We start from the raw sequence: 25,867 nt of genomic DNA on the forward strand, positions 1-25,867 counted from the left end.
TCATTTTTAAAAACAGCTTTATTTTGACTGAATGATTACAATTTTAAGTCCATAGATACTCATAGTTCAATTAGCAAATCTCAATTTGCCATGTAAACAGTTCATTCTCTACCAAACTGCTGTACAAGAACTTTATAAAATACAGATTAAGTGACATTTTCTTCTGCACAATATTCCTGATTAGTGCACTTACATCAATTAAAAAGTCAAATTGATTAGTTTGCAAAAACATTACCTTTCTAATTATGGATTAATACAAAATGGCACAAAAAAGAAAAAAATCAAGTTAGAAAGTTAAGAAAGTTGTAAGTATGGTCAAACTTCTGAGCAAGTTGCGTCAGTTCAAATGAGCAGGATCTCAAATTCAGTGTCCATAATTGGCATTTAGAAGTAATCTATTAGCCTTCCTCTCTCGCTGACTGCGTAAGAAACTTTAAAAAACAAAACTGAAGTCTGTACTGTTCAAAGTATTTGTACCATAATGTCAAGTTCTGGCCATTGGAATTCAAATGCAATTGGGAAACTACAAATTTTCAGTATTCCCAATACCATACTTAAGAAGTCCACAATTAGAATTATACCCAGATTTTCAGTAAGACATGTGCAATTGTGCATAATCATTGATTAAACAAACACTTATTTTAAGCATGAGAATACCAGATGTGTGCATAATTTAGGTGCATAAACACTAACTAAAAATATGCCTTAAGTCTCATTTCTACATTTAAGAGACAAATCAAAAGGCCTATATTAATAAATTACTGCCATCCATTTTACCTTTATAATAGGCTTTTCCTGGCACATTGGTCCCTACTGCCAGATCAAGACAAATGAAATCTACGAAAGATATTTCTTAGACACTTAATGCCTAATCACCAGTTTAAAAATAATTTGACAATAAGTGTGGTGTCCCAATTAGAATGAGTGCAGAAAAGTCTGTTTTTATTTGGCAAAACTTAGAAATATCAAAACAGATTATGCCCCGCTTTATCAGAATTTTTGATTAGCCCAAAATATTTAGAGGTGTTCAGTAAGCTTACCATTGAAAAGTACATTTATAAAGCCGATGGACTGTTGCCTTGACAGTACAGCTTCTCAAATCCAAGAATGGAAGGAATTTATACCAACTAGTGGTACCAACAGTCATTTATCAGATTTTTAAAAAGCAACAGTTATAAAGTATTGAACCATCATTTACTGAACAGCTTCAGAAGTAGCCAAAAATGATTGTAGGTGTATTCTCACATAATTTAAATAATATTTATCTCCACAGTCCTATCTTGTAGATGCCCATATGATAAGTGCAAGAACCACTGCTCCAATGGCAAGTACAAGAATGATGATGCATATTTTCTTTCGGGACTTGCGCTGTCAACACAAAAACAAAAAAAATATTGTGCAGTGTTCAGAACTTTTTAATTGCTTCTATGGTTCTGTTATTTACACAGTCTAAACGAGCGGTGTACTTAAAAGACAATGAAGTCAGTGAGTGGTTAACAGGCAAAAGTGAAACTGGAAACAGTGAAAGTTATAACTTCACTCTTTAGCTGTCAAAGGCATTTGTCTCCCCCTCCCCCCAACACAAATACCATTCTCCCTGGCATCTCATAGGAAATTAAGGAATTATAGTTTTTTCAACATTAAGGGAAAGGGGAGGCACAGTGGAAGGAGTAGACTGGAAAAGAGGTAGCTTGGGGGAGGCAGAGGCTATGAGTTAGTTGGGGGATAGAAGCCTGGGGGCAAGGAGACAACATGTTCTAGGGAATGAAGAAATCATATGTATAGTAGCCCAGTGTCAGAGTCTGTAATGCCAAAATGCCAAGTACAAGCCCTCTGGGGGGGCACTGTTGCCTGAAACGCTGGCTGTTCCTCTGGGTGGCCCGTGCTGCATGGGGAGTGCGGCGCTGCTTGCTTCCCCGCGGTGGCCCGGCTGAGTGGTGCAGAAGTCAGCCGAGTGCCACGGCGGGAGGCAAAGGGGGGGGGGAGCAGTGATGTGCAACATGACAGCGGCTCCAGGCCCCGCCCCCTACCCGTGAACGTCACCGCCTCACCCCCCCCTTCGCCTCCCGCCGTGGCGTTTGTCTGACTTCTGTGCTGCTCAGCCAGGCCCATGCGTGAGAGCAAGTGACGCAAGCGACAGTTTGGGCTCCACGCCCCCCCATGCAGCATGGGGAGTGTGGTGCCCCAGCGGCCATTTGGGCTCCACGGTCCCCCGAGAGGCAGGAGGGGGAGCAGAGCTGGGGGGAGGGGGAGAGGAAGGCAAGAGGAGGAGAGAAAGAGACGGAACGAGAGACCAGAGGCTCAGGAGAGAAGACCTAATTGGCTAGTTATGAAGAAGAGCCCAGATAAGAAAGACTTGGACTGGAACTTGAACAGGAACCTGAAGAGGATAAATGGAATGAAGAATCAATTGGTAAAGTAGGGTAGAGCAAGACAAGACAAAGAAACCCTTCTGCCATTGTTCATGACCACTGGAGGCACTCCTTAACCTGCAACAGAACTCAGGTGCTCGAGTGTCACCATTCCTCCATTGTCAGCAAATTTATAACATCCACTGGCAAAGTGTGTTCCTCATCTTCCCTTTACTAGCTGATCCACATAAAGGATGACAGGTTCCAGCAAATGGGGAAAAAAGTAATCAGGTGTTGCCTTGCCTCTCCCCCCCCCCCCCCTTACCCCTCTGCTGTAGGCAGGGCCTGCTCCTCCCTCTGCCTGTGGGGTGCCTGAGCCTGACCTGGACAGGGGCTGCTTCAGAGTCAAATTTCAAGACTCTCTCCATGGGATGCTAAAACTTGTCAAATAAAGGGCCCCCAGAATTTTTTTTTACTGGGGATAAAAATTATGTATTTTCCTCCAAACTCATGATCCAGCTGTTTCAACAACTTTTGGCTGAAGTTTTCCAGGCAGACACGAGAATGGGAAATTTTCATATCAAATGGTTAAATATGGAAACTTATAACATCTGAAAGAACAGATTCTTATAATGGGAACACTTAGGCTATCAGCCCCGCTTATCATTTTAGAAAAACATCTGGCCACCTTATTTTGTTTCTTACAAGCCAGCAGACAAATCTAGGTTTAATAAATTGTCCCCACTGATTCATTTGCCAACTTATAACTGCAACATGTAAAGAAGACTTTAAAAGGCAAAGGCCAACTTGAAAAGAGACGTGTTCAAGGAAAAGGATGTATTAAGAACAAGATTATCTTTAACACAGGCCAGTATTTAAGAATCTCTGTACAGACCTTTAATAAAATAAGTCTCTCATAGATTTCTAAAATTCTTTTTATTTTATTTTTTTTCAGTCAGTGAATACTGTGGAACTGGAAAAGTGTCCTCTAGGAACAGCAGAGACGTATGCAGCCTTGGCAGTGGCAGCACAAAACTTCCCTACACTACCCTACCAGTGAACTTCAATCCTGACTTAGGAAAATTACCAAGCAAAGGAGAAGTTCATTGCTCATGCATATTCAATCCTTCCCTCACAGCTCCAGAAATGAGAGGTTCAATTACGGTGTTTTTTCATAGTATTGTGACACCAGTCAACTAATTTCACATGAGGCTGCTAAACTTTGAGGGCATGGACTTTGTTACTACTAACTTGGTCTGAATTTGGAACAGTGGCCCTAGAGATCCTATGCCAGTCTTGGCCCTTTGAGTAGGTCTCCAAACCATTGAAACAATTTTAAGGAAGAATTAAACTAAAACTACAACGATCATAACACAAATTAAGAAATAATTGAAAAGCATAATTATTGATAGATGACAGACACTTGGCATTGATATTACCTGGTAGTCTGCTGCTCTTGAAAGCTGCTGGTTTCCTTGCTGGACATGTACCTCTGCACTTTCTACATTGGCTTCTATGCTGTCTTTAAAAAAAAAAAAAAAAAAAAAAAAAAAAGTAGAAAAAGGTTAATTTTTCAATTATCTGACATGGTAAAAGCCTCATGTGTTTGCAACCCATTCCTAATTCACTTAAAGCTGCTGCAGTTCTGATTTTCCACAAGCCCAGAGAAGATATTTACTCACAAAATTCAAGCCCAACAAGCCTACCCCTTGAATTGCTATGTACAGGCAGTCCCCGAGTTACGCGGATCCGACTTATGTCGGATCCGCAGTTACGAACGGGGATTTTCCCGCCCCGGAGGACTGGAGCGGTGGGACGCCTGGTCCCACCGCCCGCCTCCTCCGGGGCGAGAAAAGCTGCTCCCTGTCTCCCTGGTCTGCTGGGGGGGGGGGGGGGAGGAACGCAGCTAGTGCCCCCCCCAGCAGACTAGGGAGACGTGGAGCAAAGCCCGGGGCCTGTGGTAGAGCAGGTGGGGCACTGCCAGTTGGTCCCGCAGCACCGCTCCTTAGCGCTACTGGACCAACCCAGCAGCACCCGAGCTGCTCTGCCCCAGGCATCCCCAAGTCAGCCGCTGCTGAAACTGACCAGCGGCTGACTACAGGAAGCCCAAGGCAGAGTTGCTCTGCCCCGGGCTTCCTGGAATCAGCTGCTGATCAGTTTCAGCAGCAGCTGACTTGGGGACGCCTGGGGTTCTTAAGTTGAATCTGTATGGAAGTCGGAACTGGTGTCCAGATTCAGCCGCTGTTGAAACTGATCAGTTTCAGCAGCGGCTGAATCTGGACGCCAGTTCCGACTTTAATACAAATTCAACGTAAGAACAAACCTACAGTCCCTATCTTGTACGTAACCCAGGGACTGCCTGTACAGTTGGATAAGACAAAGAACAAAAACACAATCCTCTCAATCATTAGTGGCCAAAAAAAAATCAATCAATAATGTGGTATAAACAGACCTACAGGCAATAGCTTACCATCACCTCATGTATTTTTATTTTGCTTTCCTGGATTAAAAAAAGATCCCCTAAAAAGTATTAATATGTAGAACAAAAAACACTCAAATACACATATAGCAAAGTGCAAGATCACTTTTGACTTGAATTTATGCTCACTAACATACACACTTTATCCTACTGTATTATGGAAGTTTCCTTCTTTATCATTTTCACTGTATCTACTGTACACCAATGACCCATCTAACTTTTGAAGCATTCAGAGTATTCCAGCATTGACTTCTGACAGAAGTTGTTATAACACTAAGTTCAGGTATTCTAGAAGTGAAGAGCTGGCTTGGAACATGAACCAATGAAGACAGTTTTAGAAAAGTTGATGTTGGAGAATAAATGAGTGTGCGCTGAAGAGTGCCTACAGCACAGAAAAGAGGCACAGACATGAGAAGAAAGTGGTGACAGACTGATGAAATTAACGAGAACTCCTTAAGAATACTACTTAGTATGAAATTCAATTAGACATTTTGTCTGAAAAGTTTGGTGGATCAGTAATTATAAAAAAAGATTGGGGGACAAAAAAATTCATAGGCTGTGAATGTTGGTTAGGTGAGAGTTATGAGAAAATGGTGTCTGTGCTTAAGTTTTAATTTATTGAAATAACTAAGGGTTTACTCAAGGTAGTTTACTGGCATTATCAAACCAATATAATGACAACAACGTTACTCCTTATCTGGATGATCTTTTTTGGAATAACTTTTTTCGTGTTAGCTTAATTTGCTTTGCTCTGCTCAACATAAGGAACCAAGGAAATAAACTAGTGGGGGGGGGGGGAAATAGAAAAGTTTTTTTAATGCTTTATATTTCCCCCATTTTAAATAGGGCATTTCCCCAGAAAAGGGGAGAAAAAGCCATTTAAAAAAAATAAAAATGCAATTAGAACTCTCAAAATTGGAACCCAAACTCAAACCAAGGAGTAAGGGATCAAATGACATTTAAAGCAGGTTTTGCAAGTGTACTTGCTTTCTTGACTGCTTTAACAGATCACTCAACAATCTTTGCCACAACAGGTTAGAATCTCAATCAATTTAAAGTATCATCAGCCAGCAAAGGTGACTCTCCAAACACACACACACACACACACACACACACACACACACTTACTTTCAAATCTCATTTTGCTAGTTTCTGCATAATCATGATTTAGTAGTTTAAAACTAAGAGCCAAATATTATAAAGAATGAAGAATAATCTACGAAGAAACCATCATTCATCCCACCCTTCCCCACTTTTAAATTTCATGCAAATTTTCTAAAATATTTTGATCTGCACTTACCTATCACATCACCTTGTTCATGAATCATCATTCCTAAATCTTTAAATATTTCATTGATGTCCAGAATATCTGCCTGCAAGAGAATATAGTTTATTAAAAAAATTAGCACATGCCATGGGAAACTCCTGTAGTTAGCTAAGTGTTGTGTATTATTTCAGACAAGGCAGCTGTTTCCTTCACCAAGATAAAACAAAGCTCAAGTTTTAATTTGTTTTAAAATAATCCAATCATATTAATCTAAATATGCAAAGTCAGTTGCATTGTATATCCTACTAGCCTTAGAAGCCAATTTCTAAGATCTTATCTACACACAAAGTTGCTATGGCTTAATTAAAAGGTGTTTTTAAACTAGCTTAGGGAAAACTTGTTCATCTTGGCCTGGAAGGATAGAACAAGAAGCAATGGGCTTAAACTGCAGCAACGGAGGTTTAGGTTGGACATTAGGAAAAAGTTCCTAACTGTCAGGGTAGTCAAACAGTGGAATAAATTGCCCAGGGATGTTGTGGAATCTCCATCTCTGGAGATATTTAAGAGTAGGTTAGATAAATGTCTATCAGGGACGGTCTAGACAGTATTTGGTCCTGCCATGAGGGCAGGGGACTGGACTCGATGACCTCTCAAGGTCCCTTCCAGTCCTAGTATTCGATAATTATCTATCCAGAGTGTTAATACTCAGCAAATTGGGGTGGAAATCTGAAGTGCTCTAGTCTGTTCCATGTTCACTTTCTGTACAAGCATGGCCTTAATTAAATTAGTGCAAAATTCCAAGTAAACACACTTTGTCAGTTTAAGAGTAATTTATGTCAATATGGCTTAAATAAATTAGTCAGTGACTTAAACCAAATGGAAACAAGTGTCTTCCCATATGGTTTTGCAGCAGTCTGTTTAAGTTAAAAACTGTGGAACTCTTATTGATGAACCCTTAAATTACCAAAAATATTTGTCCAGTAGAGGGCAGTGGAATACACCATACTAGCTATTAAATGTTAGAGAGCTTCAGGGGGTAGCAGAGTTAGTTTGTTGTTTTTTTTCCTGTAACAACAAATGGTCTGGTAGCACTTTATAGAGTAACACAACATGTAGATGGCATCATGAGCTTTCGTGGGGCACAGCCCACTTCAGATGAAGAAGTGGGCTGTGTCCACGAAAGCTCATGATACCAGCTACATGTTTTGTTACTCTATAAAGTACTACCAGACTATTTGGTTTTTTTTCTATTAAATGTTATGATAAACTGACATGTCACCTTGTTGTTTTCCTTACAATTATTTAGATCAGTTTAGTTTACCCACAAAAATAAGTAGTTACACAATCAGTACTACAAAGTCTATAAAGAAAAGGAGGACTGGATCCTATTTGTCTCATACATCAGCAAAGCTGCCTGTTAAAAGTCCAGTTCCAGGATCTTATTTGCTGGTGAACTTTGTTGGAGCTCAAGAGACATATAATTGCAGTCCGTCTGAAATCGATCATTCATTCCCACTGAAGTTCTGAAGTCAGTTACTTTTTCAAAATCCACAGCTACCACAATGCCATTAATCCATAACCTGCATTTCCATTTCTGAGTCATTTAATATGTTAATTTTAAAATACTGGAATTTCTTTTGCCTCTCCCACCCAATCTTTGTTTTGTTTTTGGTAAATGAATGCACAGACAGAGGGACTGTCCTCAAGCATTTCTGTCCAAGTCCAGAAAAATTCAGTCATTTCTGGAGTCAGTATTTCATATGCCAAATTACTGGTACTTTATATGCATATATAGCACAAATAGAAGCTGAACATAAAGGCAATTGGCACTAAAAATGAAAAATGATACATCTGGAAAATTGTATAGAGGGGATATTTTTCTTCCCCCCTCCCCCCTTCCAAATTTTTAAATAGAGTGTAGGAGACATGACCAGAATGGATTTAATGAAGGAACAAACTATGGACAAGAATGAAAGGCAATACTGTGTTACAAAGCATATCTATAAAGATGCTATGGGATGAGGAAAACCCTCTGAAAAAAAGAGTTCTAGGGATCTTTGCACGAAAACCCAAGATTTATCTTATTTGATAGTCACGTGCGTGCCTGCTTATTCCTCAAGTGAAGTCAGGAGAGCTTAGTACATCATAGAATTATTTAACAGAACAGTAAAAAGTAAGTTTCCTTCATGTAGGAAATTCCATGTGCGGTTCTTTACCTTACTGCATAAAGCAATTTCTTCATTAAAAAAATATTGTCTCACCTTTGAGGATGGATTCCTCCCAATAGTGCAGCAGGTTTTAGCACTAAGTAGTATCAGAAAAGTATTCTCAAGTTTGTTCTAACACTGCACATAGCAGCACACCTCACCTCAAGTTGCCTGATGGAGGACTCTCTCTCCTCAATAAGACGGAGATCATCTTCTGTAATGTCTTCATCTTGCACCTGTGCTTGAGGTTGACTGTAAAAGAAAAACACCCCACACACAATCAAGAATATTCAGGCTGAGTGAACTCCCCTTACGTATAAGGTTGAAATACATTTGATGTTAAAGACTAAAATAGAGAGAAAACACATTAAACTGTCTACCAACAAGACATGTTTTCCTTTGCAAAATGTGTGTGCAGCTGATGTGATAGGCTTGAGGACTCAGGCATTTCACAGCCTGTTTTGAATAATTTTCTTTGAGGGCCTGAAAATTGAGTGTTTTGGCTCACTGTTTTCTAACTAAGCATGCAGAGATGATATGTATCTTTCCATTTGGATTCTGAACAGTGTCATTTGCAGGCTGAAATCCATTTTGGCTTCTCTTATTAGTGGAGACTGAAGATTAAAGACATTTTGAAAAAATGCAGGTATTCTGGATACAAGTTCTAGAGACTCATCTGTACTAATCTGGAAGGAAAAAAGACAAACGGCTGCATTGTTGTTCTATTGCCCTTTACAGGCATAGTTGGACAAAGGTTCCTTACCACAATGTCCTTTCTTCAGAAGATTCTAGCAAACCAGAGGAAGCATGTTCCATTTTAGTGTTAATTCGTAAGAATTTTTAAAAGCCCCTTTAGCAACCTTAAATAAAAAATGTATATGCATAAGCAGCAGCTGTCAACATGTATGTGTCTATCTACTAGTCTGTTCTTCCCCCTTATCCTACAGTTGGCAGTTTATTCTCCGAAAATAAGTGGGAGGGCAGCCGTGCCTGGGATTAGCTAAATCTAACCTGACTAACTCAAAACACACAAAACTCTTAGCTTTGAGTCCATTGTCCATGGAAATAAAGGTTAATTTGGTGGAGATGTGGAGAGGAGTTTGGTACAATACTTAGGTCCTCATCTTTGTTGAAGCCTCTGGGCTCTATTGTAATAGAACTATATTACAAAAAACTAAAATTAGTCAATAAAAACGGGTTCTCTTCTGGGGTGGAGGATGGAGAGAAGAGTCCAACCTCCATTGTTGCAGTTAAACAGGTTACATTAAGAACCAGAAAACCCAGAAACAGTCTGATAGTGTTATGGCAATAACATTTAAAAAAAAAAAAAAAAAAACATTTTCCAAGAAAACATTTTCAGTTTTAACTTGTGTAGAAAACTAGCAGCTGATTATAGCTTTCAGTGGGTTCCAAAACACACACGCAAAAGCATGCTTTAATAAATGATTTTTTTAAATGCACTGTATAAGTGACCTTAATGAGTACATGTTCTCTTACAACATATGATATATTTAAGATGTAACCAAGGACTATAAGTCCCCATTGTTGAAGTTAACCAATCAATTTACAAGACTGGCTGTAAGGATTATGATACACCATCCTACCTGTCCAAAGGGACAAGTGCTCCTTCTCTGTAACTGTCTTCTGAAGGACCACCCTGTAGAATCAAGAAAAGTAAGTTCATTTTATTAGAGTGACAGGTACATAGTAGAGGGTTTATTGATATTCCCATAATGAATACAGATTAAGGGGCTTTTAACTTAAGTTAAAAGCCAACACGAAATGTGACTTGTTTGCAATATGGTGCTGCTATACATATGCATGTCTTAATCAGAGTCTGCATAACGATGTTAAATATTGGTTAATTTACTAGTCGAGTAGTACATGGAATTTGCATCGATAGGCACTTCTGAGTTCCTCCTTTGAAATGAGATCCGAGGGCTCTTGTGTATTTCAAAGTGGAAGCGCCTGTGTAGATTTCAAAGCGTGCAGAGCCCGGGGAGTCCCCAGCTGACCCCAGGTTCCACAGAAATGCCTCATGGAGCCCTGGGTCAACTAGGGAGTCCCCAGCTGACCCTGGACTCCATGTGGCGCTGCCACTTTGAAACACCGTGACAGCGTTTCAAAGGGGCAGCACCACCCAAGGTTACCCATGGTGTTTCAGAGGGGCAGCTGCGCACAGGGCCTGGGGTCGGCTCCATGCGGGCACTGCTGCTTTCAAAAGGAGGAAGGAGAAAATTTGTTCCTCTTGGTTTCTGAGGACAGGACAAGGAGTAATGGGCTTAAAGTGCAGCAGGGGAGGTTTAGATTGGACATTAGGAAAAAATTCCTAACTGTCAGGGTGGTCAAATATTGGAATAAATTGCCAAGGGAGGTGGTGGAATCTCCCTCTCTGGAGATATTTAAGAACAGGTTAGATAGACATCTGTCAGGGATGGTGTAGATGGAGCTTGGTCCTGCCTTGAGGGCGGGGGGCTGGACTCGATGACCTCTCGAGGTCCCTTCCAGTCCTATTATTCTATGATTCTATGAAAGGCGCAACACCGCACAGAGCCTGGGATCAGCTGTGCGGCGCTGCCCCTTTGAACACCGCCACAGCATTTCAAAGCAGTAGTGCCACATGGAGCCCTTCCCCACCCCCTCCCCTTGCTGCCTCTCCTTGGGAGGTCGAGAGGACAGGCAGATCCATGGGATCCAGTACTTATGGGCGTGTGCACATGTAGTTTGGATTAACCAATAAACCTAGGCTTATTGGTTATCATTTAAGCAATTACATGTCAATCTTCCTAATTGATCTTTCTATCTATGTACCTCCTAAAGCAAAATTAGGGCATATGTACTATGCAGAACACCTTTGTGAAACATATATAGGCACAAGACAAAGTAAGTGTTTTAGTCAGGAATTACTATGAAATTATGTTTTCTTTAATCCAATCATTAAACTAAACTGAACACACAATTTTTAAATGCAATACATTATGTTCAGAGGCAAGCAAAGCAACTATGTTGGCATTGTGCATGCATTATACATCTGCAAGAATACTGCTCTCAATCTAATAAAGAGGCAAGTTTTATACTAATAAACCTACTGCCATATATAAAATAATGTTTGACTTCAATAATATATTTCTGGATACTTACAGACACCCTAGAGCTGGCTCTTACTCTGGCTACAATATCTTTTTCTCTCTCAGCAGCTTGCCTTTGGATCCTCTGGAAGTTGGCCAGTGCTGCACTGAACTCCCCCACAAGACGGTCTTTCTGTATTTTTCTTTGACGCTGTTGGAGGAAAGTTAGACTAGATTTTTACAACATCGAACACACTTGCTGTTGCTCAAGGCTTGAAAAGTAAGTTGCTTCACAGATTCTCCCACCCCCCACCTTATTCCCCTCAGCACGGGCCTCACACTTTGAGCAGAGTATCTCAGACACTCTCTCCCTTTTGAGTTTGTAAAGACTGACTTCTATTTGGGTTCACACAACGACCGTATCACTACTACACAATTGTGGAAAAGTAGTATTAGAAATGCAATGCATTTTCAATTGCCTTATTGGTAATTAACAGCTGGTATTAAGGAGGAGGCTCTAGGATTGCATGTCCAGACATCTTTCAGCAAACCACTAGTGGGAACTTCTGTCTTACCAACTAACTATTAAGAAGGTCCACTGCACAATTGCTGAATATTTTGATATTGTAAAATTTAAAAATGTTACAGCCTAGACCACCAGGGAGGGAGAGGAGGGGGAAAAAAAATCACTGACAGTGGACACTGGGAGTGCATGAGAAAAATCTCTAGTTTTCTATCTCCATGTGAACCACACTGAGCTTCCCTTTGAATCTGGCTATGGGGAAATTAAAGCCATCTGAAATCACTATCATTTTTTATTTTGGAGTCAGGAGCACGGACAGGAGGGAACAGTGTGGTCAAAACAACATGGCTGAGTTTCTGATCACTAAGGCTATGTCTACATGGCAGAGTTTTTGCACAAAAACTTGCAGAGCATCTATACTACAAGCACGTTCTTGCACAAGAAAAAGTACAGTAAATCGTAAGAACACGGGGCTTTTTGCACAAGAGTTATTCCTCTTTCTATGAGGAATAAGCCTTTGTGCAAGAGCTTGTGCCAAAAGGCTAGTGTGGACGGGAAACTGGGGTTTGTTGTGCAAGAAACCCCTATGGCTAAAATGGCCATCAGAGCTTTCTTGCACAAGAGAGCATCCACACTGCCATGGACACTCTTGCACAAAAGCACATGGCAGCGTGAACACACTCTTGCACAAAAAGTTCTTGCGCAAGAAACCTGCAGTGTAGACTTAGCCAAACTATCAGACTCCAGGGCCAAGAAATTACTTTTCTTTTGTCTAGAGGTATTTGTGTACCAAATACAAGCTATTCTGTTGACCACATTCACTCATTTTAAAATCTCTCAATCCTACAAGTCTCACAAAAACACTCCACAAGCAGCAATAGTAATTACAGTAAAACTCCAACTGTCCGGCATCCAGTGGTCCAGCATTCCCGATAGTCTGGCACCGACTGGAACCTGGAAGTGCTCTGGCCAGCTGGACAATTGGAGCTGCTCTGCTCCCGGCTTCCCCAAGTCAGTCGCTGGTCAGTTTCAGCAGCAGCTGACTTGGGGAAGCGGGGGGCAGAGCAGCTGGGTTAGTCCTGCAGCACCACCCTCTCCCATGCTGTGCAGTTCTCTGCTGACTCCCCCCACCCCAAGCCCCTCATAGCCCCCCTTCTGGTACTCCAGCATATCCGATAATCTGGCACACCCTGGGTCCTAAAGGTGCCGGATTATCAGAAACTTACTGTACCATGTGTGGTAGCAATTCTTGTCCAGAACACTTTAATTCTCATACACTGTAGGGAGTGTGAGTGTTTGCTTACAGAAAGCAGTTGTGCATTTCATTGCAGTTGAAACCTTTTACAAATTATTTCTACATAGCACCAAACATTCATCTTGAAACACAGACCTCACTTGGATGTTTCAATGTCTAGTAACGAGAGCAATTAACATGAATACATAATTGGAGCCATTCAGACACTTTATATCAGCCTACATTATGTTTCAAATTATTAATATTCTTTATTTTTATACCTGTTCACTTGTCGCAGGCAGAGATCCAAACTCTTTAATGTACTTGTCAGTTTCTTTGGCAAGTTGGTTTGCATGTTGCTGCTTCTGCTGCCTAAACCAAACACACCATTTATATTATAGAAACTGGATGATATTGCTGGAACAATTTCACTGATGCTCAGCAGTATTTTTAGAAGAACATTACTAAGTGTTTTACTAAATATTTATTTACAAGCTTTTCTATTCTTTGCCATCACAGTTGAGAACTGATCACAAAGAATGATGTAGGATGACAGACTCCGAAAGGAATGATATTAAATTAGTGATGCAGCATTGGCAACAAGATGGCCACCGATAGCTGTACAGAAAAAAGTTACAAATGCCAATTCCATTCTGGGAAATAGCTATAGAAAAAATATCTGCAGAAAAATAGAAAATTGCAGCCTCATCAACTTGCCTTTGCGGTGGTATCTGAATCATCAAGTAGACATAGAGCAGACTTCAGATACATTCTAAATGAAGAGCAGGAAAAACGAAGTCTCATTTTTGACAAATAAAGGAGTCAAATAGAAAAGGCAAATTAGGAGAGTCACAGACATGGAAAAGGAGGAAAAGAAGATAGGAAACAAGAAAAACTGTGCTCCTAATGGGGAGTATGGTTTAGGGATATTAAATACTGATTAACTGAATAGTCGAGTAACCTCAAAGTCTTATCGATTAGTCAACTGTTCTATAGTTCCTGGGGGTTGGGCTGGCAGCCAGTGCACTCCGACCTCACTCCCAAGACCACCCTTGCCACTCCACGCTGCTGTCACTATCAGAGACAGCAGCACTGGGTGCCAGGTGGGAGCTGGTCCGTGAAGGGAACTGGTTTAAAAAAAACCCAGCTGCCCTTGTGGACTGGCTGCCTGTTGCCCTGTGTCGCTGCCTCTGATAAAGAGGCAATGGCACAGATTGGCAGCAGCCCCTGTTTAGAGATGGTTTGAGCTCCCAGCTCTAGAACAAGCCAGAATTCAGACGGGCTGCCTGCCCGCCCAGCTCCTAATACATTATAAATGCAGAGCCACAGTGGGGGTAGGTCCAAGACCAATCACAAGTCAGGACTGAGCCGGGCTGCTGGCCAGCCTGCTAAAAAAAATGTACTGGCAAGTGGGGTAGGGGAGAATGTATGTAGTCTCTAACAGTGTTTCTCAACCAGTGGTACGAGTACCCTTAGAGAGAAGTCTGGGGAGTACATTAACAACTGAAATTTGGAGAAAGCCAAATCTGTGTGTTCGTTTTACAGCACTTTATTATTTTTGTACTTCTTACACCCAAAAATTTCATCGCCTGCCCAGCTACGACTAAGTTGTTTAAACAAATGTGCTGCAATGGTAGAAAAAAAAAGTGTGTGTCTGAAAACTGCAGGTATTGGGGGTACTTAATTTTTTTTTTAAAAGGGGTACTTTATTTAAAAAAAGGTTGAGAAACACTGGTTTATAGCTTTTGCTTGCTGTTTAATCAATTAATCGACTACACTTTTACATCCCTAATATGGTTCTCCACTATGAGGGTATGTCTACACTAGCCACCCTAGTTTGGAGTAGGGTGGCTAATGTAGTCATTCGAACTTGCAAATGAAGCCCGGGATTTAAACATCCCGGGCTTCATTTGCATGTTCCCGGGCGCCGCCATTTTTAAATGCCTGGTAGTTCGAACTACCTGCCCGCAGCTACACGTGGCACGGGCTAGGTAGTTCGAACTAAAGCTCCTAATTCGAACTACCATTACTCCTCATTGTAGGATTTAGCAGCTTTAGTTCGAACTACCTAGCCCGGGCCGTGTGTAGCCGCGGGCAGGTAGTTCGAACTACCGGGCATTTAAAAATGGCTGCGCCTGGGAACATGCAAATGAAGCCCGGGATGTTTAAATCCCGGGCTTCATTTGCAAGTTCGAATGACTACATACCCAAAGATACTGAACAAATTAAACTTGTATTTGTCCAATATCTTTTAGTGGAGAAACACACTCACCTCTAGGGGTGTGTCTAGACTATAGGGTTGTCTCGACAAAAGTGGAGTTTTGTTGACAAAACTATACCTGTGTCTACACTACTGCCACGTTCTGTCGACAGTAAGTCGACAGAATGCAGCAGTTTTGTCGACGGTGGTAAATTTCATTCTATGAGGAATAATGCATTTTTTCCCCAACAGAGTTCTGTCAAAAAAAGGCACTATTGCATTCACGCTGTGCTTTTTCAAAAGAGTGTCTACACTGTCGAAAAGAACTGGTTGTAGTCTAGACACTCTTTTTCGACAGAGGCTTTGTCAACAGCATCCGTCGACAAAGCCTCTGTCGACAAAAGCCTGTAGTCTAGATGTACCCTAGGAGTGCAACTTTGTTGTTCTGTCTCTCTCTCTCCTTTTCCTTCTTCCCTATGTGTCTGACTCTCCTCACTTTCAATTTCTATTTCTTCCCCTTCCTCACCCATGGGTTTAACTCCAATCATCTCCCTCATTTCATTTGCAAAATGATCAGCTTCTAGAGGGTCAACAGTGATATTTTTAAAGCATCCTCATTAAGCTTTAGAAACAAATATGCCAATGGTGAGTGGGACCATGAGCTCACGCCTCTGTCATAATTTCACTCAATCTGCAGACTCAGGAAGATAGCACTGCTTAAGATTTTTGCAGAATGACTTACATGTGACACAAATGCATGAAGCATATCTGACCTGTCCCAAAGAGCAGCTACTGTAACATCTGTCAGTTTTCCTGGCCATTTAGAAGCAACCACAGACCTAAATATATTCCCAGACAGCAAACAAAAAGCCAATGGATACCCCAGTTTCAAGAAGTAGAGCATCACTCCATTGGTATGCCTTCACATTTCCTCCCATACTGTATCACATTAACTTTGGTTCAGCAGATACAGTTCTAACCAATTTACCTTCAATCTGAACAGATCATTGCATATGCCAGAGATTCCAAACTGTGGGGCATGCCCCCATGGGGGGCACATCTGGAGACCAGGCCAGCCCCCACAACCTCACCTTCCATACACCAGCCCACACTGCACCCCCAAGCTCTGGCAGGAGGCAGAAAGAGGTAAGGGAGGCATGAGCTAAAACATTTGGGGACCATTGGCATAATGTTATATCAAACCATATCATTCAGGATTAAATTTTCAACTACTGTACAAAGGCACCCCACCCTATGCTAAGTGCTGCCACCTGCAACAGGAACTTTAATAAACTGCAAGTTTAGTTACTGTGTAAGTTCTAGAGTTTACTTTCTATCAGGGTCAACAGTAGGAAATCCATTGTGGATCAAGGGTAATTGGTTGCCAAGATGTAGTCCGGACTCAGAGTAATTTGTCCTTCTGCACAGAATGAATGAGACAGCGCTGGTCTAATAAACTTCTTCCTGCCATTCAATGGCTACTGTGCTGTATTAACAGCCATAGAGAAATCTGCCAACTTTCTCACTCAAGGAATTAGCACAGCACACAGCATGTGCATATTTGTTTAGGATTAAAAGAGTAAAAAAAGTGGTAGAAAAGTTAGGAATAAGTCGAACGAGCCTCTGTATTGGGAAACAGAGTGGCCAATAGTGTCTTAGGCAGGGATACTAAGGAAAGCCTACTTTCAGAAGGCTGCAGTATAACTTCTTCCAACTGGCATTGTTTCACTTGTGTTCTCTCGTATTTTTTGGTGTACATTCACCTGATATTGTTAGCTAGCACTGTTTAAACAAACAGTCTCACTTTGCTTTCTTATAGTACCTTCTGGTGCTGTCAGTTTGTCCTTGTTTATGTTTAACATTGCACATGTTCAGCAGAAGTATGGAGAACTGACTAAAGGTAGGTTAGCATGGCAAGATCTTTTAGGTTACAAGCAAGCCTCAGGATTTATTTTTTTCCATGTTTACGCTTTAATACTTCTGCTGTTCTACTCCTCCCCCTCCTCACGCACCTCTGCCAACAAAGCTGAGCACTTTGACACCTCCTGGCAATGTTTATAATGTAGTGAAATTAGAGGTCTTCACATAAAGCACTTACAGCTGTTGCCTCAATTCAGGTGTGTCTTGTGGTGTTCCAAGCTGATGCAGTATTCTCTGTATTTCTGCAGCTGTTGGCAAAGAGAAGGAGAAATTTTAAATGACCCAGTGAGAGATCTCTCCATTTAGTTTTATGCATTTTTGCATCACAACTGAAGAGCACACTTGTTGCCAAAATGTGTGTATACAACCGTGGTAGGCCAAACAAAATGTGATTTTCAATATGCTTCAATAAATCCTAGGCTAATACTACCTAGATAGTTCAGCATGTAGTTTTTTGTAAGTGGTGATGTAAGGATGAAATTAGCTTAAACCAGATTCCTTAGCTCAAGTTTATCTATAATTATTGTAAGCCGCAATACAGGTTGGACCTCCCTGGTCTGGCACCCTTGGGACCTGACTGGTCCCAGATGAGGGATTTTGCTGCATCAGGGGAGGTCATTTCTGGATCCCCTACTGCTGGCCCCACTGCCCTTACCTCCGTGGCTCCTGGTCCCGCAGGGCAGCTGCATGCCATGGTTCCCTGCCCCTCCAATCTACTGTGGCTCCAAACCCCACTGGGCAGCACTGCCGCCACACACTGGGCAGCCTCGACATCAGTTCACTGCTAGCAGCCCACTGTCCTGCAAGCCCCAATGGCAACCATGCTGCTGGCCCTCTGCTGAGATTCTCTGGCCCTGTAAAATCAATGCTGGACCACGGATATTGCCGAACCAGAGAATCCCTTTTAAAATTGTTTCAACCTATACATCCTGTATCAAAGACGGTCACACACCCTTGGTGTATAAATATTCATAACCACTATGATTCAGAAATGACAGGTCACTAAGCGTGCCTGAACTTAAAGTAGTAGTGATACAAAATAAATATCCAGTGTTACATTTGAAATGTGATTTATGCATTTGGACCAAATGCTTTAAAGTATCACTTAATTATGGGATACAAGAGTAACTTAAACCCCCATGACATGTTTTAAGCTCTGAATTAGCAAAATGAAGATGCAATTTAATGTGTCTATTAGAGCTTTATTATTCACCATGTGATCACTAGTCTGACTAGAGGCACATTTTTAGAAGCTCAACAGAAGGGTATTTAATGGAAAGACTATTTACATCCCTAGGTGTGCAAGCGACTAGTAGAGTGACTACTCAAGTACTCATCCCCTTCCCCCTCTGCCTCTGTATGGGGCCAAGGGGGAGGAGAAGCAGGAGCCGGCTTAAAAGCCAGTTCCTCCCTGCACAGGTCACTAGTATGGGGGGAGGAGAGGAGGCAGAGCCACAGCTGTTCAGTCCCAGATCAGTGCGCTCTTGAGAGCTAACCCCACTGTGGCTCTGCACATTAAATTTCCAGTGTAAATTCCATCAACTACCCGATTAGCTAATTAACCATTACTTAACATCCCTATGAACACCTACAATGAACCGTTAATTATCTTCCCAAAACACTTTGCATTTTTTTGGGAGTGGGGAGAGGGAGAAGCCATCCAGGCAGCAGAAAATATGAAAGTCATCAAATCAAGGGTCTTCTATGTAATTTTGTGTGTTGACCTATAGATAAGGAATTTTTCTTAAAACTGTGTTTGAGAAATGTCATCTTTTACTGTTTCTTTTATTAGTTACTAAGAACAGGAAAAATAAAGTCTCAGAGGGGAAGCTGTATCCACCAAAAAACACCACACAGCACCAAAAGTACTGTGGCACCTTAAAGGCTAGCAGATTTACTTAGGCATAGCCTTTCCTGGGCAAAAATCCCACCTTGTTATGAATCAGATGAAGTGGGATTTACCCAAAAAAGCTTATGCCCAAGTAAATCTTAAAGATCCCATAGGACTCTTCGCTTTTGTGAAAAAAAATAAAGCTTCATGACATTATACATTCAAAATCTACATGGCATTATATAAGCTAAAATACCTTGCTATAAAATTATTCCATTACATAAAATAAATGAGAATCCCTTTCCAAAGCATTTAAAAGAGCATTAGCAGTGAGTGATTTTTAAAGTTTTTTTTCCCAGAGTTCTGTGAATAATCATATTGCATTTATGTTTTGTTTTAAATATATACATTCCAACGTTCAGTACTGTTAAAAATGACAGATTACTTTCTATATGATGAAGGTAGAAAGAAAATATTTAGAAAAAACAGTGCCAACAAACTATTCAAATTTGCATACAACACAAATAAGCTTCTGAGAAGTTTGAAAGTGAATTTAAGCTACACAATAATTGAAGTATATAAACTACTGTTATAAAAAATAACTTTACAGTTTTTAAATTTAATCCAATTAAACAGAACAAAATGTAGAGAAAATTCCAAGAATAAAAATCTTGAACCAACAGCGTAATTTGTGAGCATATGCCACCTGCTGGCAAGTTTGAGAGAGACAGAGTCACAGTGCTCTAAGGCAGACAAGATTTATTAAAATGAATGTTAACTCAAGACTTAAATAATGAAATGCTATGCTGAGATGTATTAGAAACTCTATTTTATTGGTAGCTAATCACAATAGTTTTTGTAGTCTCTCTTGTCTAATATACTAAATATTTTAAGTAACAAATTTAAAGGTTAAAAACATAATTTAAATGTGTAACTCATGCAAATGACCCTGAGAAATTAATCAAGATGTTGGTTAAGTCAGATCTGTTTTACTGAGTACTAAACTCTCATAAAGCAAACAATTTCTGATATTTTACTTCAAAAAAATCTTTTCAACTGCATGCCAAGAACCAAAGGGTTAATATGTTACTGATAATTCATCCCCAGAGTGAAACACTTCTGTATGCATTTTGGACACACAAGCTTTTAAATGCTCTACTATACCTACATCTCTTACAGATGTACAAAGGTTTACCAACTTGGATTACCCTACTACTATCTAGAAGATGAATTGTCTAACTGCAACAGAGGATTAGAAGTGAATAAAGGTTAAGCAGAACCCATCATATGTAAATTGCTCTTAACCTCTGCACTTGCACTATATTTTACACTTTCATCTTTGAGGTTCACGATTGTGGCATTTGGAACTAAATAAAAATAGATGCTGTCTCCTAAATAAAAATAGATGTTTTCTCCTAAATATTTTGAGGATGCAAAAGGTAGACAAAGTGCAGGGTGAAAGGGGGGAGGGCTTAGTCCCTGTAAAACAAAGGCTATACTCCTACACAAATTCCAGCTTCTCAGACTTCCACCATTTAGGGTCAAAATGATTTGTTGCTTGTAATTAGGAACACAGAAAATGTGAGACCACACACCTTATGTAATCTACTAACCTAGTTCAAATTGATCACTACTGAGTAGTTTAAAAACCCTACCAGGCAGCTAGTCAATAGTGTAATAAGTCAGAGGAGTAAATTTGTTCCAGCTTTATCCTTGGCTAGCAGGATTTTTGTAAATTACAATGGACATAAACGATGGATGGGTCAAGACACTGGTATAGTTAGAAGTCCTTGTAGGGTTCAGTCCAATTTTCATAAATAAGACCTGAAAGTACTATCAGATAATCAAAGAAATCAAAATCTTTTATGATCACCAAGCAGCTATTTAGACATTACATTTGCTTCCCAAAGGCTGCTATCTAGTTTCCAATGGGCAGACATTGGTATCAGAAAAGAATCATCATAAATAATAATTTGTTGGGGCCTGAACAGGTTTACTCATTACTTGCCTTGCAATAGACAAACACCTTCCTATCAAGAATCTTATTTTGGCACAGTAAAGCAAACCGGTGCTAATGCAGTGTGATATGGTCTGTTTTCTGAGAGCAGACAGACCTAAACCTCTCTTCCCCAAGGAAGCTGGTTGGAAAGCGATACAGGAACAGCCTCATTTACTACGTTCACCACCGCTCCTCAACTAGGAAGGTGGTAAGTAGAGATGCAAGCAAGTAGTTGACTAACCAATAAGCCTGGGCTTATCAGTTAGTCAACTAATTGCATCGCCCCCCCCCCCCCTTTGCTGCCTCTGTATTAGAGGTGGGGAGGGGAAAGCAGGAGCCAGTGCTGGGGGCGGAGGGGGAAGACTGCTTAAAACCCAGTTCCGCCGGCATCATCTTCGTGGTGACGCCTGCCTCCCCTCCCACCCCCCGCCCTGTGCTGCTGCCAGTACCAGAGTACTTTCTCAGAGGCAGTAGTGCGGAGGGCAGGAGGGTGTCACATTATTGGATTTTATAATGAGCAGACAGATCACTGCTGCACCCACCGGGAGGGAGGGGGTGTTTGCCCCAAAGTCTATACAAAGGGGGCCATGTGAGGTGTCAAATGAAAGCTTATGTTCTACTGATTCTATATATGCTAATCATGCACTTATATGTCGTCTGTACGTTCTGAATATGGGCTGTGTGCTGATACTGTGAATGTTCTCTGCCTGAGACAGAGCAATGGTCCTGGACTGCCTGTTGTAAAGAAGGAATGTCCAATGAATAGCTATCCTAATTAGCATGGCTCCAGGGACAAGGACTCTCAGGGTGGCCCAATATATACCTGAGGAATGTGTCTGGAAACCCGAAGACCAATCAGTATCGCATGGCTGCTGGCATGTAAAACATGCCATTATGTGACTAGCTCCAGCTTGGGAGACACACCAGGAATGGATAAAAAAATGCCATGAGGTGGACTCCATTTTGTTTTCAATCTCACTACTGATCCCAGATGCAGCCTTGCTAGGGACAGAGCCAGGAAGGATTGCTGACCCATCCTGACGTAGGATGTACACCAGAGACTTCTAAGCTAGCAGTTTGTAACGTCTCTGCTAAGAGCCTGCATCAAGAACTTGGTGATTGGTGCATGTAATGTATTCTCCTTAACCTTACTCTCAACCTTTTTCTTTCTTTTAATAAACCTTTAGATTCTAAAGGATTAGCTCAGCATGCTCGTGTGGGTAAGATCTAAAGTGTAAATTGACTGGGGATCTGTGGCTGGTTCTTTGGGACCGGGAGAATCCATTTGGGGTAGGTGAAATTGGGTTCTATAACCTCTAACCTGCGTGTCTGCCCGGGGCTGATTGTGGCACAGGGAGAGCTGGCGTGTCTGAGGGGTTTGGCTCTTGAGGCTTCCTGCTGGCCGGATTGGCAGCTGAAGTGCTCGGTGTGACTGGTTTGTGACCTGTTTTGGGGAAGGTCTCTAGTCAAAGGCTTTATGTAGCCCTGGTTTTGAGCAGTTGGCCCTGAGCGGACATCCTCAGTGGTGCCCAGGCCCAGCCTCTCACAGGGGAAGAAAACGGTTAGGGAGGCTGCTAAGAAGCAGCCTCTGCCCACGGCAAGCAGAGCCCACTCAAGCAGTAGCCCGCTCCAGCAGCAGCTCCAATGCGCGGCAGCTTGGGCTGGCCACCGCCAGAGGCTTCTCTAGCCGGGCAGGCAGCCGGACTCAGTCCTGGCTCATGCCAGGACTAGGACCTACCCCTGATGCGGCTCTGCAGTTTAAATGTAGTAAGAGCCAGGCAGGCAAGCAGCTCAGCTCTTACTACATTTAAACTGCAGAGCTGCAGTGGGGGTGGGTCCAGGACCTGGTGTGAGCTTGGACTGAGCCTGGAGGCCTTCCCTTATTGACTAGTCAGGTTCTTGATAATAATTCTATCCACTGCTCAATTAGTCAGTTACCCACATCTTAACATCCCTAGCGGTAAAGAAGAGAACAGGGGCTCATCTAGACTACGCCAAAGTGCCGAAAGAGGATATGCAAATTCCACGGGAATTTGCATATCTTCCTCCGATCTCATTTTTGAAAGCGGAGCTTTCGAAATTGAAAGTAGTTGGGACACTTTTTTCCCCCCTCTTTGACGAAGAGTGGCTTTTCGAAAAGGAGGTGGAGAGTTTTGCCAAAAAACCCCACATCCCAACTACTTTCACTTTCAAAAGCATCGCTTTCGAAAGTGAGAGGTTGGAAGAAGATATGCAAATTCCCACAAAATTTGCATATCCTCTTTCAGCACTTTGGCATAATCTAGATGAGCCCTAGATGAATCTCGAAGTGGACAAAAAGAGGAAGGAAGACAAGAGCATTGGACAGTCTGGGATCAGTTTTCATACAAAGAGCTAGAAAAGCTTCCTGATTTATATCTGTTGCAATATTGCTGCCTTGGCCTATTCTACATCCTCATTCTCGTCGCCTCTCCCCCGATAAAGTAATTTGGAGCTTTACTTAGGCCTGTGTATTGGATTTCTTGAACATACCTAATAACTTCATCAATACTCTACATCCTGAATGCACTAGTAACAAAATCGAAACCAACCAGCACAATTTAAGAGTGGTTTCTAAGATGCCTTCAATTTGCTCTGTTCTATATGGCAACTCAGGGTTTCCCCCTCCCCCTTCACTCTAGTCAGTGTCTGAAGAGAGATATTTTAAAAACTGAGACTTTGCATGAACAAGCTTCAAAAGAGTACACACTTATTCTGAAAGTCATAGCTACTGTGAGCTCAGGGTGGATTATAGGAAACTAGACAAACCTGTAGGATTACAGAATGCATTTTTCCAAGCAACTGACAGATCACGTGCCCCCAGAAAATGTTACTCAAGCATCACCCTTTCCACCCCCAGACATGAGTGCTGCATTAAGAAAAACAAATACAATTTTAGCAGTTAAGATTTCAGTTTCTCATCACATCATGCCTAGCCTTTCATATCTCGCAGCACAAAGCTATTGGCCAATTAAATGTTGTCATTCTCTTCTGAGCTCATATTTTGTGAAACGTGAGACCATGCAGTTACATCTTCAAAACTGGAGAATAAGTTTTAAAGATGTAACTGCATGGCCTCACAAAATATACGAGCTGAAAAGAGAATGACAAAGTTTAGTCTGAATTTCTCTTGATACAGTTGCGGTGAATGGGGGCGGGGGGGTAGTCAGCCCACACTTACGTGACCAAATACTGGTTCAGTTTGAGTCAACAGGAGTTCCACCACTGACAGCAAGGTGGGACGTGGTCAGAATTTGGCCCACAGAACATTGTTTTAGTCTAGCATTAAGGCTCCCAGCTCCCACAAAAGATGCAACTGTTAAGAAACCATTAAGCTCAAATTTTGAATGTACTGCTCTTCAACTAATCCTAATATTCACTTTTCTTACTAAAATGGACAGAGTCTAGTTTCTTCCACACCTGATGCACATTATCTTGTGGGGTCAGAAAGGTTTTAAATTCTGAATCACAGACTGTGTCATACAGCATATTATTTTGCATGGACCAAGAAAAACAGTCTTTGAAACTATTTTTATAACAGCTGCGCAAATTGCCACAGTTAAAGCTATGTTCTCATAATTGATAATAGTACTTGAATATTTTTTTTTTTTTAAAAGGATCAAAGTAGTCAGCAGGGAAATAGTTTTCAGCATTTATGTGTATTAAAAAGGAATGTGCGGAGAGACGTCTCCAATTCGGACCTGAAACAAGCATGACCACTCCGGACAGTCTGCAATGCACTAAGACATCTTGGATCAGAACCTGTACTGTAGCAAAGAAGCATCTGGCAAAACTCAGGACAGAGAGAGATGGTGACAAAGCCAATTTTGTTCTCTGCCAAGACTTGAGATGTCCACACAGCATTGGTCTCCAGCAGAAGTCAGAGATACCCGAGGGCTGATTTAAATTCATGCAAGCTGCTAATGTTCTAGCAGTCAAAGGTCAACTGGCTGTAAGAAAGCCTGGCCATACCTTTCCTTGTAGCTCTGCACTGTATGCCTGAGGCTGGCAACGTAGTCAAATCATTATACTGTCTATGCTGCCTGAGACTTTGGACTGGTCTGTACTGTGGGAGATTGATCTAAGTTACACAACTTCAACTAGTTGAACAACATAGCTGAAGTTGACACACTTAGATCTACTTACCATGGTGTTTTCGCTGTGGTGCATTGACAGGAGACACTCTTCCCTCAACTCTCCTTGTGCTTCTCACTGAGGCTGAGACCTGGGAAGCAATTGGTGGTCAATTTATCACATCTATAACTAGATGTGATAATTCAACTTCCCCTGGATCTATCACTGCCTCTTCAATCTGGCCCATAGTGAAGACATACCTTTTAGCACATGAAGTGAGATGGGAAACCACCCAAATAAACCAGAAAGATCTTTTAAAAGGCCCATAACATACAAGTAAACATGAGACCTTATTTCTGAGCACCATATTTATGGCACATGGCCCAGCTAATGTTGTAATTACAACTATATTCCTGTAGCCAGATGATGACACACTGAGTTCTGCCTGCACAGCAGTAGTTTCAAAGTAGTTTTTTTAAGGCATCACTTCCACACATCAGGCATGTTCTGAAAAATCACACTTAGCTACATTGTTTAACTGCATCTATGCAGCTCTCCCATAATGCCCCCATGGAGAGGCTGGACCTAATGGACATACAGCAAAGGCAACACCAGCACCAGATAGAGCAATGGGCACTGATGTTCTGTTGTATAAAGGCCTCAAACAGGGAAGGTTAAGGAGCAGTGTTGCTATTA

General features: G+C 41.5%; 1 protein-coding gene across 1 annotated transcript in view; it reads right to left on the reverse strand.

Moving 5' to 3' along the window:
• STX7 (syntaxin 7) overlaps nucleotides 1-25,867 on the reverse strand; it is a 44,050-nt gene continuing 18,183 nt past the window's right edge. The window contains exons 3-10 of the mRNA XM_006127286.5: nucleotides 17,428-17,497; nucleotides 13,411-13,501; nucleotides 11,446-11,583; nucleotides 9,909-9,961; nucleotides 8,466-8,556; nucleotides 6,131-6,203; nucleotides 3,791-3,873; nucleotides 1-1,368 (exon numbers count right to left, since the gene is read on the reverse strand). Of these exons, the coding sequence (XP_006127348.1) occupies nucleotides 1,276-1,368; nucleotides 3,791-3,873; nucleotides 6,131-6,203; nucleotides 8,466-8,556; nucleotides 9,909-9,961; nucleotides 11,446-11,583; nucleotides 13,411-13,501; nucleotides 17,428-17,497 (692 nt within the window). The 3' untranslated portion in view covers nucleotides 1-1,275. The remainder of the gene's footprint in view (nucleotides 1,369-3,790; nucleotides 3,874-6,130; nucleotides 6,204-8,465; nucleotides 8,557-9,908; nucleotides 9,962-11,445; nucleotides 11,584-13,410; nucleotides 13,502-17,427; nucleotides 17,498-25,867) is intronic.

Source organism: Pelodiscus sinensis, chromosome 3, assembly GCF_052426305.1.
Source record: "Pelodiscus sinensis isolate ZL-2025 chromosome 3, ASM5242630v1, whole genome shotgun sequence".
Classification (NCBI taxonomy): Eukaryota; Metazoa; Chordata; order Testudines; family Trionychidae; genus Pelodiscus; species Pelodiscus sinensis.